The sequence below is a fragment of the Babylonia areolata genome, chromosome 19 (genome assembly GCF_041734735.1).
Source record: "Babylonia areolata isolate BAREFJ2019XMU chromosome 19, ASM4173473v1, whole genome shotgun sequence".
Classification (NCBI taxonomy): Eukaryota; Metazoa; Mollusca; class Gastropoda; order Neogastropoda; family Buccinidae; genus Babylonia; species Babylonia areolata.
In genome coordinates this window covers 63,200,031-63,218,732 of record NC_134894.1, presented here as the reverse complement: position 1 = coordinate 63,218,732, position 18,702 = coordinate 63,200,031, and the positions used below count along the sequence as shown (strand labels likewise).

At 49.3% G+C, this 18,702-nt stretch overlaps 1 protein-coding gene across 4 annotated transcripts in view; it reads right to left on the bottom strand.

Moving 5' to 3' along the window:
* LOC143293920 (cytosolic purine 5'-nucleotidase-like) overlaps positions 1–18,702 on the bottom strand; it is a 211,454-nt gene that overhangs the window by 25,124 nt on the left and 167,628 nt on the right. For 3 of the 4 annotated variants that reach the window (XM_076605305.1, XM_076605306.1, XM_076605308.1), the window contains 4 exons: positions 14,313–14,401; positions 6,483–6,540; positions 5,618–5,635; positions 163–259 (listed from right to left, as the gene is read on the bottom strand). In XM_076605305.1, coding sequence (XP_076461420.1) covers positions 163–259; positions 5,618–5,635; positions 6,483–6,540; positions 14,313–14,401 — 262 coding nt within the window. The remainder of the gene's footprint in view (positions 1–162; positions 260–5,617; positions 5,636–6,482; positions 6,541–14,312; positions 14,402–18,702) is intronic. The other variant, XM_076605307.1, reaches the window with a different exon arrangement.

Here is an 18,702-nt window from a genome sequence, read left to right as displayed (position 1 = left end):
AAATAAGAAAAACACACACAACAACAACTCCCGCCCCTCCAAAAAAACAACCACCACCAATAACAACCACCAACAATGGTGCTGATGGTAGAGGCAAAAAAAATCAAAAACAACCCAAACCGAAAGAACAAACAACAAGAAAGATAGAAACCCCAGCAAGACCTCCTTGTCATGGACACACGAGGTCGCGTTCAGCACGTCCTGGTAGATAGAAGTGAAGGTCATCGTTAGGTCACCGCACTTCACCCCTGTCTTCGTCCTGCACACACACACACACACAACACACAACACACACACACACACACACACACACTATACACTTTTAATTTACGGTTTTCATGACAAATACATAATCTATGATTCTGATTCTGATTCACATACACCCACACACCCACGCACGCACACACATATACGCGTACAAACCATATGAATCACATACACGAACACACACGCATACAAATGTAAGCATGCATAGACATATGCACACGCACATCTATATACATTGTTACATACGGAAACGCGCGCGCACGCACACACACGATACACAGGTTGCATTTTTGTGCTACTAGAATTATACATAATGTAGATTCATCAATTGGCGGGTATTAACATGAAGATACACACCTACAAACGCGCGTGTGTGCGTGCGAACACATACGCATGCACACATGTTGCATATATATGCACATGCATAAAAATATATATACAGATATTGGCGGGTATAAAGCCGTACATGCAAGCTTACAGACAACCACAGAGAAAGAGAATCACACACATGTACACGCACGCAAATAGTCATGCATGTAGATCAGCACACACGCTTAGTATGTTCACACACGCGTGCGCGTATGCACACACACACACACACATTAATATCTCATCCAATCAGAGCCAGCACTACGGCAGCTACAAATCAGTCTATTTATTAAAAGGTGAGCCTTTCATGGAAGCAGATGCCCTCAGTTAAAACATGGGATCAAGAAAGGAAGCAGGAAGACCGGACCTACACACGTCTTTGCATACATCTCCATGGCAGAGACAGAGAGAGAGAGGGGGGGAGAGAGAGAGAGGGGGGGGAGAGAGAGAGGTAGGGAGAGAGAGAGAGTGAGGGGGGAGAGAGAGAGAGTGAGGGGGAGAGAGGGAGGGAGAGAGAGGGGGAGAGAGTGAGAGAGGGAGAGAGAGAGAGGGAGAGAGAGAGAGAGAGAGAGAGAGGGGGAGAGAGAGGGAGGGAGAGAGAGGGAGGGAGGGAGAGAGGGAGGGAGAGGGAGAGAGAGGGGGAGAGAGAGGGGGAGAGGGAGATAGGGATAGAGAGAGGGAGAGAAAGACAGAGACAGAGAGATAGAGACAGAGAATTTTTTTTATTTTCTGAGGATAATAGACAGACAGACACAGAGGGAGGGAGTGAGGGAGAGAGAGAGGGAGAGACCGACAGACAGACAGACACAGAGAGAGAGAGAGAGAGAGAGAGAGAGACAGTGGAACGAAACAACTGGCGAGTATCCACCAAGTCACCGACCCTTATTTCCACTGACTTTCACCCCCCCCCCCCCCCACCCCCCAACACCCCCATCCTCCCAAGCCTCCTTCCTCTCCACCCCTCCCCCCCCCACCCAGCCTCCCGACAGATCTGTATACAGAAGCGTGGCACTCCCACACAAACATACACTGTATATATCGAACACTGCATGGGAAAAAAAAAACAAACAAAACAAACAAAAAACCCACCATAAAAAAAACCCCAAACCTACTCCCAAAACTGGCTGGGGTCCAGTAAATGGGTATACACCAGACTCCCCTCCCCCCCGGCCCCTCTCAACCACCTGTCAGAACCAGGTGTGCCCTGCGGTCGGCCCCATCCCATCGCCATTCATTCCAGCAGTGTGTGGTCACGTGGGGCCCAGGTCTCGCGCCACGCTCTCTCTCACCTGTGTTTATATACACCTGGCTGAATACCTGTGAGTGAGCGGTGAACGGGAGAACAGGCTGTGTATGTCTTCACTGACCTCTCTCTCCTCTCCCTCTCTCCTCTCCCTCTCTCTCTCTCCAGACTTCATGGCCTCCGTATATCCCGTTTATAAGGGGAACGAAATTGTGTGTGTGTGTGTGTGTGTGTGTGTGTGTGTGTGTGTGTGTGTGTGTGTGAGAGAAAGAGAGGGGAGAGAGGGGATAGAGAGGAGAGAGAGGGGAGAGAGAGAAAGAGAGAGAGAGAGAGAGAGAGAGAGAGAGAGAGAGAGAGAGAGAGACGTTAACAATTTCATACAAAGAGAAAGTCACAGAGAAAAGAGACAGTCACAGAAGACCACGAGGAGAGAAAAACAGTGGAAGACATGGATGGGGATGAATATACACACACACATATATATATATCTGAGAACCGATCCGAGTGGATTCCTTCTCCATAATTTTGCCAGAGGACAACACTGTCGTTGCCATGGGTCCTTTTTTCAGTGCGCGTTGTGCGCGCTGCACACGGGACCTCGGTTCATCGTGTCACCCGAATGACAAGAAGCTCAGTTCGATTTTCCAGTGCGAGAGCGGGAATCAAACCCGGACTCTCACGGACTCTGTATTGGGGAGACGAGCGTCTTAACCATTACGCCACCTTCATCCTCTGCAGAAACAATGGAAAACGGAAATGATGATGAAACGCTAGAATGACGCAGTGAAGATGGATTAAAAAAAAAAAAGAAAAGAAAAAGAAAAAAAAGACAGACAAAGGCACAGAGTAACGACAGCACCCCTACCCCTCCTCTCTCTCTGATTCATTCTGTCCATGTCTATATCTGTCACCACCACCCCTTCTCTCTGTAACCCCCCACCCCTCACGCCCATATCCCCCCCCCCCCATACCCCCCCATCAGTCGCTTCCACATTCTCTGACAATCACTCACTGTTATTCCACCCGACATTTCATTCCTCAACCCCCCCCCCTTCCACTCTCACATCCCCCAAGCCACCTCCACACCCCCACCCAAATCTCCTCTCCTCCCTCCCTCCCTTCCTTTCCCCCTCCCTCCCTCCCTTCTGTCCATTCCGCGCAGCCTCCATCCCCGTAGTCGTCAGGCTGACAGTCACTTTGCTCAACGCTTCCAGACAAGGTGCTGTACACTGATGCCTTCTGCCGCCTCTGAAGAGGCGAGGGGTGTGCGCGTGACGAAACGCATTCCTCAGATCCCCCTGTTCATTGAGAAATGACCCCCACGGCCCTTCACCCACACCCACCCCCTCCTGCTTTGATCCCCCCCGCCCCCTCTCCCCGCCAATCCTCACCGCTTTGCTCTCTGGTTCCGTGTAGTGCCACAGGTCTGTGTATAAACCATCACCAGTGTTTGTGGAAGGTCTGGGATTCCATTCATCTTTACTTGGGCTGTTTGTGGCCAGTGTTTACAGTCTGGTGTGTGTGTGTGTGTGTGTGTGTGTGTGTGTGTGTGTGTGTGTGATTCTATGAGTGAGTGTGTTGAAATCTCTCTCTCTCTGTGCGCGTGTGTGTGTGCGTGCGTGTGGTTGTATGTGTGCACGCGCGTGCATGTGCGTTCATGCGTTCGTGCGCACTTGTCTGCATAGTTTGCAAATCAGATGTGGCACTTCTCAAGCAGCGTGCTCTTTCTGCATGGTATACCACCACTTCCATTCCCTTCACAGACCGTGTCTTGACGTGGACGGCAGTCACATGGGATTCCGCTCTGTCCCTCTCCTCCTAGTAGGTTGCTATTGCTTGCCATTGTTTTAGATACAGAAACCTAAGTGAACAGGAACTTATGTGCCGCTTGTGCCATCAGGCTAAAGACGACGAAATCCATTTTGTGTTTTGTTGCCCTGCTTTTCGTGACCTCAGAGTGAAATTGATTCATTCAAAGTATGATACAGAACCATGTCATTTCAGGCTCAATATGTTGTTGTCAACAAGAAATGAGACAGGTCTTTTTTTAAATTTTGCAATGTATATTTATGAAGCAAGCAAGATGCTACGCACTGCAGTTTTTTAATATTTGTTTGTAGAGCTTATGGATGTTAACTGTTATCTTTGTTAGTGAGAATCATGTATTATGTTCTTTTGTTTTAGCCCCTTCAGTGTGGGGCCAAGGCCTTAATCTGAATAAACGTTCATGTTCATGTTCATATTCATGTGTCTGTCCGTCTCTTCGTGCACTCTGTTGTGGATGTAAATTAGCAAGGACAGACTGGAAGAATAGGCCATTGCCAAAACCTTAACCCTTGAGAATGTCTTCAACCCCCCCCCCCCCATCTCTCTCTTCGTCTGTCTGTCCTGTTTCTGCACGTCTCCGTTTCTGTATTTCTGCCTCTGTATCTGTGTATCTTATCTGTATCTCTCTCTCTCCCTCCCTCTCCCTCTCTCTCCCACCGAGTGTGTCATGTACACAGCAGCTGACAGAATGGGGCGGTGACGGACATCACTGTGTTGGGTGCATGACAAACCTGTGAAACACGGAGCACTGGAACAGGCAGCTGGGGGGAGGAGGGAGGAGGGGGTGTGGGGGGTAGGGGGATGTGGGGACACAGAGATGCAGATGGAGAACACGGAGTAGAATACAGAGGTTTGGGAATACAGAGCTTTAGAAACATTATCTGTGGAATACAGATCTTCGGGAACGTCATCTGTGGAATACAGATCGTTGGGATCATCATCTGTGGAATACAGATCTTTGGGATCATCATCTGTGGAATACAAATCTTTGAAAGCATAGTCTGTGGAATACAGATCTTTGGGAACATCATCTATGGAATACAGATCTTTGGGAACATCATGTGTGGATTACAGATCTTTGGGATCATCTGTGGAATACAGATCTTTGGGATCATCATCTGTGGAATACAGATCTTTGGGAACATAGTCTATCAAATGCAAATCTTTGTGAGCATAATCTCTGGATTACATAACTTTGTGGAAATATATCTTTAGAATACAGACCTTGGCGAATATACACAACAATCCTCAAGTAAACAGTTACACTTTATCGTCCTCATACTTCGGCCTTACATGCACACACATGCACTGTTCTTCCCATTCTACACAATAAGGTTTCATCATGGCCTCGACGATATATCAGAAAAGTTCATGCGTACAACGTTAAGAGCTCATGTGTATAAAGTCAAGAGTTCATGTGTACAAAGTTAAGAGTTCGTGTGTACATGGTTCAGGCAAAGCCACGTGAACGAACACTTGTGACGTAACAAATCACCATGACACAACGGCCACAGCGAGGAAACAACATTTTCATCTAAAAAGTGAAGACCCTGTCAGCATCATGAGTGGTGAGCAAAGCCGACAATCACGACAGTAAACAATAACGAAACTTTTCTTTTTCCAATAACTCAGTCTCCCATGACGTTGTAAGCAGTTCGCAAGACAAATCAAAATGACACAAGACACAATAAAAAAATTATTTGCAGTTGAGCCGCCTCAAATATGAACAGGTCTGGACAATAAGATGCTGACTATTGTCTCCCCTCTCTCTCTCTCTTTCACCCCCCCCCACCCCCCCCAAGAGGCCCTGAGCAGAAGGTAGACCATTATGTTCACTGCTATGCAGGTATATGTTTCACCCAAGCACCGGTAAGTACACTCAAAGACACGATGCCAGCACGGAGTTTTTACCTTGTCACAAGAGAAACACTGAAACCAAAAACACAAACCAAACTCAGCTTGGCGGGGTGCATGGTGAAGCGTGGTGAGTAAGAAATAACACTCATTTAGCATTAATAGAAAGAAAGAAAAAACACACAGAGAAAAACAACAAAACAAACGACAACGAACAAAAGATGTTAAGTCTGAACAACCAATCAAAATATATCTACAAAGATGTTAAGTCAGAACAACCAATCAAAATAAATCTACAAAATATGATATAAAAAAAAAACAGGCTGTGTGACTATGACACATTATTTTACACTCACAATTGGGTTCAAAGGCAACAACAAACAACAATCTTTTTAAACAAAGATAGAAAAGAGAATCACAACAACCAAACACACAAAACCACATCCACACAAAAATAGACACACGTTAGTCATGTTCCACTTTCAGTATTATGACATGTCCTGCACTCACACACACACAGAAGAATGTCGGATTCTGAAAACAAAACACCGCCAAAATAAGTATTCAAATAAATCTTTAAAAAGGAGCTATCATGTAATTTTGCACTATCACAGCTACTTTCAAAAGCAACAGTGAGAAATCACATCTAGAAATACTGATAAAAGGAAAATCAAAATAAAACCGGGAAAAACAGCATGGTTATGGCTGCATTCAAAAGCAACAACAAATGCCAATCTCTCTGAAATAGAGAGAGAGAAGGAGTGGGTGAGACAGATAGACACAGACACACACACACACACACACAGATAGAAAGACAGAGAGGAGGGATGGTGAGAGCTACAGAGACAGAGACAAGACACAGATGAAAATCACAGGCGCACACAGACACAGACACACACACAAACGAACACAGACAACTCACTTGGTGTAGTCAGGGTGGTTGCAGAAGAAATCCACGAGACACGCTAGGATGTACAGCACTGAAAATAAACAAATAAATAAATAAATAAATAGACAGACAAGTAAACCTGTAGATAGGCAAATCAATAAATAAAAGATGAATGGGTAAATGAACAAATAAATAAATAAACAAGCAAACAAACAAAGGATACCATTTAGCGTTGAATCTTGTGCAGAGACAAATCAAAGCGCTTGCACACCAGTCATGTACAAGTCCGAACAGCTCTCATTTACAGCAATGAAAGATGATATTTATCACTATCATGCAAGAACCATTTACAGCAATGAAAGATGATATTTATCACTATCATGCAAGTAGAACTGAAGATAGTGAACTGTAGATAGGGAAGATTTAGGGAGTGGGGCAGGGTAGGGGGTTGTTTAGGAAGGAGGTAACTTTTTCCTTTTTTTTTTCATCATTTTTAAGCACAGACTTGAAAGAGCTGAGTGCAGAGATTAAACGAAGCGAAAGAGGGAGCTCATTCCAAGTTTTAGGTCCAGAGACAGAGTGCTTTAAATCACACACAGACACACACACACTTACACACACACAGATATACACACACACGACACACATACACGCGCGCACACACACACACACATACAAACACACACATTCACACGACACACACACACACACAACACATACACAGTCATACTTTATTTGTTTGTTGTGTTTAAATTATCTTTATAGTATGCATAATTCCTCTGATGGGATTTACGACAACTAAATGAGTTCTCAGTTCTGAGCTCTCTCTCTCTCTCTCTCTCTCACACACACACACACGTGCACAACGTCAAACGACACAACCAACACCAGTCCCCGTGGCGACCACCTGACGCCGTGTCCCACAACACAGCAGCCGTACAGAGTGACAGCAGCACTGACTGCAGAGTGACAGCAGCACTGACTGCAGAGTGACAGCAGCACTGACTGCAGAGTGACAGCAGCACTGACTGCAGAGTGACAGCAGCACTGACTGCAGAGTGACAGCAGCACTGACTGCAGAGTGATAGCAGCACTGACTGCAGAGTGACAGCAGCACTGACTGCAGAGTGACAGCAGCACTGGCTGCAGAGTGACAGCAGCACTGGCTGCAGAGTGACAGCAGCACTGACTGCAGAGTGACAGCAGCACTGACTGCAGAGTGACAGCAGCACTGACTGCAGAGTGACAGCAGCACTGACTGCAGAGTGACAGCAGCACTGACTGCAGAGTGACAGCAGCACTGACTGCAGAGTGATAGCAGCACTGACTGCAGAGTGACAGCAGCACTGACTGCAGAGTGACAGCAGCACTGACTGCAGAGTGATAGCAGCACTGACTGCAGAGTGACAGCAGCACTGACTGCAGAGTGACAGCAGCACTGACTGCAGAGTGACAGCAGCACTGACTGCAGAGTGATAGCAGCACTGACTGCAGAGTGATAGAGTGATAGCAGCACTGACTGCAGAGTGACAGCAGCACTGACTGCAGAGTGACAGCAGCACTGACTGCAGAGTGACAGCAGCACTGACTGCAGAGTGATAGCAGCACTGACTGCAGAGTGACAGCAGCACTGACTGCAGAGTGACAGCAGCACTGACTGCAGAGTGACAGCAGCACTGACTGCAGAGTGACAGCAGCACTGACTGCAGAGTGACAGCAGCACTGACTGCAGAGTGACAGCAGCACTGACTGCAGAGTGACAGCAGCACTGACTGCAGAGTGACAGCAGCACTGACTGCAGAGTGACAGCAGCACTGACTGCAGAGTGATAGCAGCACTGACTGCAGAGTGACAGCAGCACTGACTGCAGAGTGACAGCAGCACTGACTGCAGAGTGATAGCAGCACTGACTGCAGAGTGACAGCAGCACTGACTGCAGAGTGACAGCAGCACTGACTGCAGAGTGATAGCAGCACTGACTGCAGAGTGACAGCAGCACTGACTGCAGAGTGACAGCAGCACTGACTGCAGAGTGACAGCAGCACTGACTGCAGAGTGATAGCAGCACTGACTGCAGAGTGACAGCAGCACTGACTGCAGAGTGACAGCAGCACTGACTGCAGAGTGATAGCAGCACTGACTGCAGAGTGACAGCAGCACTGACTGCAGAGTGACAGCAGCACTGACTGCAGAGTGACAGCAGCACTGACTGCAGAGTGATAGCAGCACTGACTGCAGAGTGATAGAGTGATAGCAGCACTGACTGCAGAGTGATAGCAGCACTGACTGCAGAGTGACAGCAGCACTGACTGCAGAGTGATAGAGTGATAGCAGCACTGACTGCAGAGTGATAGAGTGATAGCAGCACTGACTGCAGAGTGACAGCAGCACTGACTACAGAGTGACAGCAGCACTGACTGCAGAGTGACAGCAGCACTGACTGCAGAGTGACAGCAGCACTGACTGCAGAGTGACAGCAGCACTGACTGCAGAGTGACAGCAGCACTGACTGCAGAGTGATAGCAGCACTGACTGCAGAGTGACAGCAGCACTGACTGCAGAGTGATAGCAGCACTGACTGCAGAGTGACAGCAGCACTGACTGCAGAGTGACAGCAGCACTGACTGCAGAGTGATAGCAGCACTGACTGCAGAGTGACAGCAGCACTGACTGCAGAGTGATAGCAGCACTGACTGCAGAGTGACAGCAGCACTGACTGCAGAGTGATAGCAGCACTGACTGCAGAGTGATAGAGTGATAGCAGCACTGACTGCAGAGTGATAGCAGCACTGACTGCAGAGTGATAGCAGCACTGACTACAGAGTGATAGCAGCACTGACTGCAGAGTGACAGCAGCACTGACTGCAGAGTGATAGGAGCACTGACTGCAGAGTGATAGCAGCACTGACTGCAGAGTGACAGCAGCACTGACTGCAGAGTGACAGCAGCACTGACTACAGAGTGATAGCAGCACTGACTGCAGAGTGACAGCAGCACTGACTGCAGAGTGACAGCAGCACTGACTGCAGAGTGATAGAGTGACAGCAGCACTGACTGCAGAGTGACAGCAGCACTGACTACAGAGTGATAGCAGCACTGACTGCAGAGTGATAGCAGCACTGACTACAGAGTGACACGGACTGCAGAGTGATAGAGTGACAGCAGCACTGACTGCAGAGTGACACTGACTGCAGAGTGATAGCAGCACTGACTGCAGAGTGACACTGACTGCAGAGTGATAGCAGCACTGACTGCAGAGTGATAGAGTGACAGCAGCACTGACTGCAGAGTGATAGCAGCACTGACTGCGCGACACCACAACACCCAGCTGACAACCACCACCTGCTAAACAGGAAGTCGGCACTCCGCATGCGCGCCTCACTGACGTCATCGCATACCACAAGCATGTACACCGGAAGTCTGTGTTTATTACAACTCTAAATCTCACTCACACCTCCCTCCCTCTCACCCTCCCCTTCCCCCACAAACTTCCGCAATATCAAGAGAGCATCTCTCTCTCCACACACACACACACACACAAAGACAGGAACACTTCTGCCAACAGTTTCCGAATGGGGGCAGAACATCCACCTGCCATCTTGAACCGCTGAATTGTATTGAACCTTGCCCCGTCCACACCCCCACACCCCCCACTAACCCTCCTCCCCACCTCCTCCTCTCCACCGCACCATCGTCACGACCCCCACCCCACCCCTCACTCCTCCTCCTGGCAGTGTTCACCCACCAACCTGTGCAGACTTTTTTTTGGGAAAGGATCTTGTTGGAAGCGCTGTGCATCTTTGGTACTTGGATAGGATGATGAAATGAGTACTGATACAGCGCCTATCCTCGGTCTGAGATCAAGCTCCAAGCGCTTCACGAACACGGGGTCACTTGCACAAATAGCCTGCCTACCTGGGTACAGCCGACTGACCGCTGCCATTGTGGCACTCAGTCGTCATTCGTTTCCTGTGTCATTCAATCAGGTTCCATTCACACACTTCTCACACAAACAAGTAACATTTTACGATTATGATCGTTTTGTTCATTTACCCCGCCATTTAGGCACCCATACTCCATTTTCGGGGGTGGGGGGGTGGGGTGGGGGGGGAGTGTGAGGGGGGCGGGTAGCACGCTGGGTATGTTCTCGTTCCCCTAACCCTCCGAACGCTAACATGGGTTACAGGATCTTTAACGTGCGTATCTGATCTGCCAGAATGGAGACGGCTAATGCACGAGTCGGCATCAGTATCAGTAGCTCAAGGAGGCGTCACTGCGTTCGGACAAATCCACATACGCTACACCGCATCTGCTAAGCAGACGCCTGACCAGCAGCGTAACGCAACACAGGCCATTCCGCACGGAGCAAGGGACCAAGACCTGGCAAGGCAAGGCCTTTGATCTGCATGCGTGTACACACGAAGGGGATTCAGGCACTAGCAGGTCTGCATATGTGCTGACCTGGGAGATCGGAAAAATCTCCACCCTTTACCCACCAGGCGCCGTTACCGAGATTCGAACCCGGGACCCTCAGATTGAAAGTCCAACACTCGGCCGCGCTATAATCATGGCGCCCCGAACAATGAATCCTTGCTACTGGTGCAAGTTTTAGTACTACCGTGACGGCGCTGCCACCAGTTCTAACTTACTGCCAAAGGGTCTTCTTCAAAGCTGTTTACAACTGCTACCATTAAATATTGGAGAATACAACACAACATCACCGACAACAACCTCAACTACTGCTGCGCTTTGAAACTACTATTACTCCTGCTCATCTTAGTGAAGAAAACTACCACCACCACCACTACTACTGCTGCTGTTGCTGCTACTACCACTGTTAGCAGAAAGATACCAACCAATCCTGGAAACACACACAGACCACTGAACTATCTGCCTGGCACCAACCAAGGGAACAACAACAACATATCCACGCGTATAGATATTTAAAACGCCAGACCCGTTGCGTTGCGTCTCGTTGAGTCGCATTGTGTCGCGTCGCGTTGCGTTGTGTCGCGTTGCGTTGTGTCGCATTGTGTCAAGTTGTGTCGCATTGTGTCAAGTTGCGTTGTGTCGCGTCGCGTTGCGTTGTGTCGCATTGTGTCGCGTTGCGTTGTGTCGCATTGTGTCAAGTTGTGTCGCATTGTGTCAAGTTGCGTTGTGTCGCGTCGCGTTGCGTTGTGCCGAGTTGCGTTGTGCCGAGTTGCGTTGTGTCGAGTTGCGTTGTGTCGCGTCGCGTTGCGTTGTGTCGAGTTGCGTTGTGTCGCGTCGCGTTGTGTCGTGTCGAGTTGCGTTGTGTCGCGTTGCGTTGTGCCGAGTTGCGTTGTGCCGAGTTGCGTTGTGTCGCGTTGTGTCGAGTTGCGTTGTGTCGCGTTGCGTTGTGTCGAGTTGCGTTGTGTCGCGTCGCGTTGTGTCGAGTTGCGTTGTGTCGCGTCGCGTTGCGTTAAGTTGTGTCGAGTTGCGTTAAGTTGTGTCGCGTCGCGTCGCGTTGTGTCGCGTCGCACTGTATTACGTTTTTGTCCAAACAGACTTTTCTGTGTGAAACTGCTCTTCCCATGATAAGCACTTTGCTACACTGCAGCGCCACCCATATATGTATGTGTATGTGTGTGTGTGTGTGTGTGTGTGTGCGCGCGCGCAAGTGTATTTGTGTTCCTATCAAAGTGGAAGTTTCTAACAATTTTGCCAAGAGAGATCGCTCTTGTTGCCGTGGGTTCCTTCACGTGCGCAGGCAAGGCAAGGTGGCAAGCAGGGTGGGGGTTACAGCCGTCGGGTCGATGACCATCAGGTAGGAGAGGGAGCAGGTTTGTTGTTGGGGACCTACAGGTGTATCAATGGTTTCTCCATTCCAATGAATTCATTTACAGCTTAGTCCCTTGTGAAGGACTATGACTGAGGCGAGATTTGCACTGGCTCTCAGTGCTGCAGCATTGGGGGCCAGTTGCTTTTGGGAAACACCCCAACGCCGAGCTGCCCTAAAACCGTCTTGATTGAAAGAGCGGAGTTGGGCAAGACACTCCAATCAAATTCCAGCTCAGGTAGTCAGGACAGCAGTTACCTCCTCTGCTGTTCTGATGGTCATGCTCAGACACGACTGACTCTCATAGCCACAGGTGTACAGCTGATAGCAGCTGTGCTGGTCTTGGCTGGGAGAGACAACACGGGAACCACTTCCACGAGAAAAAAACAAAACAAACACAGATCGTTGGTGGGTGGGGGAGGAGCGGGGTGGGGGGCAGCAGGTGGGTGGGGGTGGAGGGGGAGGGGTATATGGGATGGGAAAGCGGTGACCTGGGATTATTACGACGAGTTATTACAACGAAGGCGGCGGTGTTGCCAGTTCCGTGCCTGGTGCCAACACGAGATCAGGAAATGAGCTCATAACACCGCCACCACTACCACTACCACCACCTCCACCACCACCCACCTAAACATTACCGACACCCTAAACAACTGACAACACCCACGGAACAGGGTGTACATCAATGACAAATGCTACGAAAACAAACTTTGTTGTTGTTGTTGTTGTTGTTGTTGTTGTTGTTGTTGGTGCTGCTGCTGCTGTTGTTGTTGCTCGCTTGCAAACGAAGTATGAAAATGAAACGAACAAGAACTGGAGAGAGACACAGAGAGAGAGAGGGGGGGTGGGGTGGGGGCAGAGGGGGGGGATTACAGAGAGAGAGACAAAGAGAGAGAGACAGACAAAGAGAGAAACAAATAGAGACAGAGAGAGAGACAGAGACAGGCAGAGATTGGAGTGAGAGAATGGCAGGGAGGGAGAGACAGAGAGAAAGACGAAAGAGGGGGAAGAGAGAGAAGGGGAAGAGGGGGAAGAGAGAGAGGGGGAAGAGAAAGAAAGAGACAACAGACAGAGGGGAAGAGAGAGAGGGGGAAGAGAAAGAAAGAGAGAGACAGACAGGGGAAGAGAGAGAGGGAGGCAGACAGAGGTGGGAGGGGGGGGGGGGATATAGGTTAATAAATGAGCTGTGCATTTTTCGTGTCTCACTTAACACGACATGCGGGACTCATTCCAGCCTGGAGAGAAAGGAATAAACAGTCCACTCCCACATTGCCAACACACACACACACACACACACACACACACACACACACACAGGAACACAGACACACACAGACACACACACAGGCACACACACACACAGACAGACACACAGACAGGCACACTCACACAGACACACACACACACGCACACACACAGACACATACACACAGAGACACACAAACACACACAGACACACACACACGCAAAGATAACGCGTCCGCCGACTAAGAGAGAATCTGAGAGTCGGGAATGGAATCCCACACTCACCACAATCGTCTCCGCTCCGCTAGACTCTAACTGGTGGTCTGGACGCTAGTCATACGGACCGAGACGTGTGTGCAGCATGCATTTAGCTGCACATACAGTCAAGAAAAGTCCACTTCCATACACGCGGCTTGATTGAAACCTGACTGAATGACACAGGAAACGAATGACGAGCGTCTGAAGGCAGCTGCAGGTCGGCTGTGCACAGCCTGTTGCGCAAATGATTTCGTGTTTGTAAGGCGCTTAGAGCTTGGTCTCTCTGATCGAAGATATGCGCTATGCAAGTAATAATAATAATAAAAATAAAAATAAGAATACTACTACTACTACTACTAAAGACATCAAACACCGCCACCAACAAAAACATGATAATGATGATAATGATAATAATGATGATAATGATGATGATGAGGAGGAGGAGGAGTAGGGGAGGAGGAGAAGGAGAAGAAGAAGGAGAAAGAAGAAGAAGAAGAAGAAGAAGAAGAAGAAACAAACAAAAAAAAACCCCAAAACAACCAACCAACCACCACCCCACCCACCTGGCAGCTCGTAGAGAGTGTTGAAGATGTGGAAGCGGGCCTCATCCATCTGTACGTACTTGTTGGGGTACAGCTTGTGGATCTCGGGCCTGAAACACACAGCCACCCCACTTTTACTTCACGTCACTTCAATGCACTGTCAGCTTACAGTCCTACCAGCACTGACACACTGGGGAAAACACAGAGACAGAGGCAGACAGCAGAGCGAGAGACAGAGAGAGGGAGGGAGGGAGAGACAAAGACAGACACACTACACCCGCTCCCTCTTCCAGATAGAGAGAGAGAGAGAGAGAGAGAGAGAGAGAGAGAGAACACTGAACTATTTTAATGAACAGGCCATTAGCCCATGTCACACACACACACACACACACACACAGAGACACAAAGACACACACGCATCACACCCCCTCCCTCTGCGACAGAGAAAGTGAGAGGAAGAGAGAGAGCGAGACAAACACATATGCATTACCTCCCCTCCCTCTGCGAGAGAGAAAGAGAGATGCACACACAGACACACACAAACAAGATACACAAAAACACACCCACGCATTTTTCCAAGGATCCCCCCTCCTCCACCCCCCCCCCACACACACACACGGAACACCTACAGCACACTAGCCCACACTGCACTGGCACTAACAGGTAATGTGATAAATACGATGCCACAATCATGCTCTCCATGTTCTGCCGTGCACTGTACTCTGCATCACACACACACACACACACACACACACACACATTCACACACACACACGCACACACACACACACACACTCAGACACACACACCGCCCTGTGTCCATGTTGTTAGTATGGGGGGATGGAGGGGGTGAGGGAAACAAGGAACCAAGTCACGTGATGCCAGATACAGACAGACAGACAGAGAGACAGACAGAGAGACAGAGGCTGGGAGAGACAGACCCATACACACACACACAAGTACAATCACAGACAGACAGACACACAGGCACAAAGACGCACACATACAGACACACATAAACACACACACACACAGACACAATTACACAGACACACACACACGCATATACCCATACACAAAGCCACAAACACACACACAGACGCTGTAGTCTTATGCCAACTGCATTAATTAAAAGATTTATCGTTCACCCAGCCAAGGACACCCTCCACCCACCTAACCCCACCCACCGCACACACACACACACACACATCTATCAGCTACCTCCAATTTAGCTGTATGTACAGTTTGCTTTAGGAAGAAAAAAGAAAAAAGCGGGAAAAAGAAACGCCGAAGAAAATGACACTTTCCCTCGTCCTCCTCCCCCTGCACACCAATCCACCCTCCTCTTCCCTGACCCCCCTCTCCCGTCCCCTCTCCCCCCCCCCTCTCCGCCTTCCCTGGTTAAAAGTACAACACAGCACATCTTGTATTGGTAATTTATTACAGTCCACTTTCTGTTCGTCGTCTCCTCCTCCTCCTCCCCCGCCCCTCTCTCTCTCTCTCCCCTCCCCCTCATTCCCTGGTTAAGTACAGTACGACACAGCACGTCTTGTGTAATTGTGGCGCACTGGTGATTTACTCCTCCCCCTCTTGCCTTCTCCTCCTCTTCCTCCTCCTCCTGTTCATCCTCTGTCCTCTTCCTCCCCCCCCCCTCCCTCCCACCTTCTTTGTTTAAGTAAAGTACGACACAGCACGTCTTGTGTAATTGTGGCGCACTGGTGATTTATCACAGTCCACTTTTTGTTCTTCCTCTTCATTCTCCTCCCCTTTCTCCTCCTACTCTTGCCTTCTCCTCCTCTTCCTTCCTCTATCTTCTCCCTCCCCCTCTCTCTCCCCCTTCTTCTCTGGTTAAGTACGACACAGCACGTCTTGGTTAAGTACGACACAGCACGTCTTGGCTAAGTACGACACAGCGTCTTGGCTAAGTACGACACAGCACGTCTAGGTTAAGTACGACACAGCACGTCTAGGTTAAGTACGACACAGCACGTCTAGGTTAAGTACGACACAGCACGTCTTGGTTAAGTACGACACAGCACGTCTAGGTTAAGTACGACACAGCACGCTTAGTACGACACAGCACGTCTAGGTTAAGTACGACACAGCGTCTAGGTTAAGTACGACACAGCACGTTTAGTACGACACAGCACGTCTAGGTTAAGTACGACACAGCGTCTAGGTTAAGTACGACACAGCACGTCTTGTATGATTGTGGTGCATTGGTAATTCATTACGGTCCGTTTTCTGTTCTTCCTCCTCCCCCTCTTTCTCCTCCCCCTCTTGCCTTCTCCTTCTCCTCCCCCCCCCCCCCTCTGTCTTCCTCTGCTTTATCTCGTCGGTACATTCAATGGAGCTCGTTAAGCGTGACTTGTTTGATTGTGCTACATACGTCATTTATAATGTGTTTTTGTTTTCTTCTTCAGTCTCTGCTGTTCCTCATGCTTTTGCTTCTTATTCTCCCTCCTCCTGGTCTCTTCCCTCCTTCTTCGTCATCGTCCTTCTCCTCCACTACCTTCTTCGTCATCGTCGTTGTCTTTTCCTACTCCACTGCCTTTTCCTTTCATCACTCACTTTCCCCCCTTTCCTTATTTTGAGTTCTTACTTTCTTTTCCCTTACACCTCCCTCCCTCCCTCCTTTACACCTCCCTCCCTTCCTCCTTTACACCTCCCTCCCTTCCTTACACCTTTCGTCCCCAACACCTCCCTCCCTTCCTCCCTCACACCGCCCTTCCTCCCTCCCTCCCTCACACCTCCCCCCCCACCCCCCTCCAGCTTTCTGTTTCTCTTCCTTCTGTGTGTGTGTTTTATTTCTTCTCTCGCTTCTCTTCATTCCCTGCCCCACTATCGTTCTATTCCGTCAGATCAGGTCAGTAAAATGAGTATCGTTAATCAAAGGGTGACACAGACCCGGTGCAGGCCTGTTTGGGATGCAGCGCCGTTGTATATTGTGGCATCGTGTATAATAACCCGCTGCCTGTGCCCACAAAATGGCGCCCGACGAACGACCCGACTGAAACACAAACACTCGCCCGCCGCGCAAAGTAAAATAACTCGCGGATCACGGCATGAGTGGCTTCCCCTTCTTGCTGCGCCTATCGCCAGCCAACAGAAGCTTCCCCCCCCCCCTCTCCCCAAGGGAGGAAGATAATAATAATGTAATGTAAGTAATACGCGAAGTCTTCTCTTTCCTTGTTGCTACACCCCCACCCCCCACCTCTCTCTCTCTCCTCCACCTTCCTCCCCCTTAATGAATTGTCTGACGGCATCAGTGGAGGGGGTAAATTGTCTCCCCTTTTTCGGAGGCGTGTCAGTCCGCCTGCATTAACCCTGAACACTTAACGATGTGGGAGTTGGGGGGGGGGGGGGGGGTCGGGGGTGAAGAGAGGGAGAGACAGAGTAGAGGAGGGGGAGAGAAATCGAGGAGAGAGGAAGGGAGGAGAGAGGGGGTGGGAAAAGTGGGGGAGAGAGAAATGGGGAGAAGGGGGTGGAAGGGGAGTGTGTGTGTGTGTGTGTGTGTGTGTAGGTGTGTGTGTGTAGGTGTGTGTGTGTGTGTGTGTGTAGGTGTGTGTGTGTAGGTTGTGTGTGTGCGTGCGTGTGTAGGTGTGTGCGTGCGTGTGTAGGTGTGTGTGTGTGTGTGTAGGTGTGTGTGTGTGTATGTCTAGGTGTGTGTGTGTGTGTGTGTAGGTGTGTGTGTGTGTGTGTGTGTGTGTGTGTGTGTGTGTGTGTGTGTGTGTGTGCAGTGCTGCCTACCCCCCTTTTCAAGTTCCAGGGACACACATCTTAAAAACCAGGGACAAAGCCTGATTTCCAGGAACACCTCTTATGACGTCAGATTTTACCACCTCAAAGAAAATGAAATGAAAAATTACCTTTATTTACACTATGTACAACATCTCCAAAGGTGAGTTTAGCTGTGCTGGGGCTGAAGAGACCGGTAGCTGTCCCTTTGCTTCTCGCACACTGAAACTGCTTAGCAATTTCAGAGTCGGGGAACATAAGTTTCACTGCTTTGCTGAACTTATCCAGGGCAGCCATTGGCAAATTCAGCTCAACAGCTAAGTCTACCATCATGGTCTCCGCTCTTATGACTGCATCAGCGTCACGGTTCTCCTTGGTGTTTTTTTTATGCTTCTCGGTCGACACATGGTGAGTGATTTCGTCCCGTCCTCCTGAACCGATGGAAAACTCGCAGGCACAAATTTCACAACAAGCGTAAGTGTCTGTCTTGCCGCGCTTAATAAATGGCCATGTCTCGGTGTACTTCGCAATGAAAGTTTGATGCCGTTTTGCTATCTTCTTCGATGTAGATTCGCACTCCTTGCTGCTTCGCTTCGACGCCATTATTTCAATCTCTCTCGAAAGTTCCACATCGGCCTATACGCATGCGCGCTGGTCACACTTTTGGCGGTGT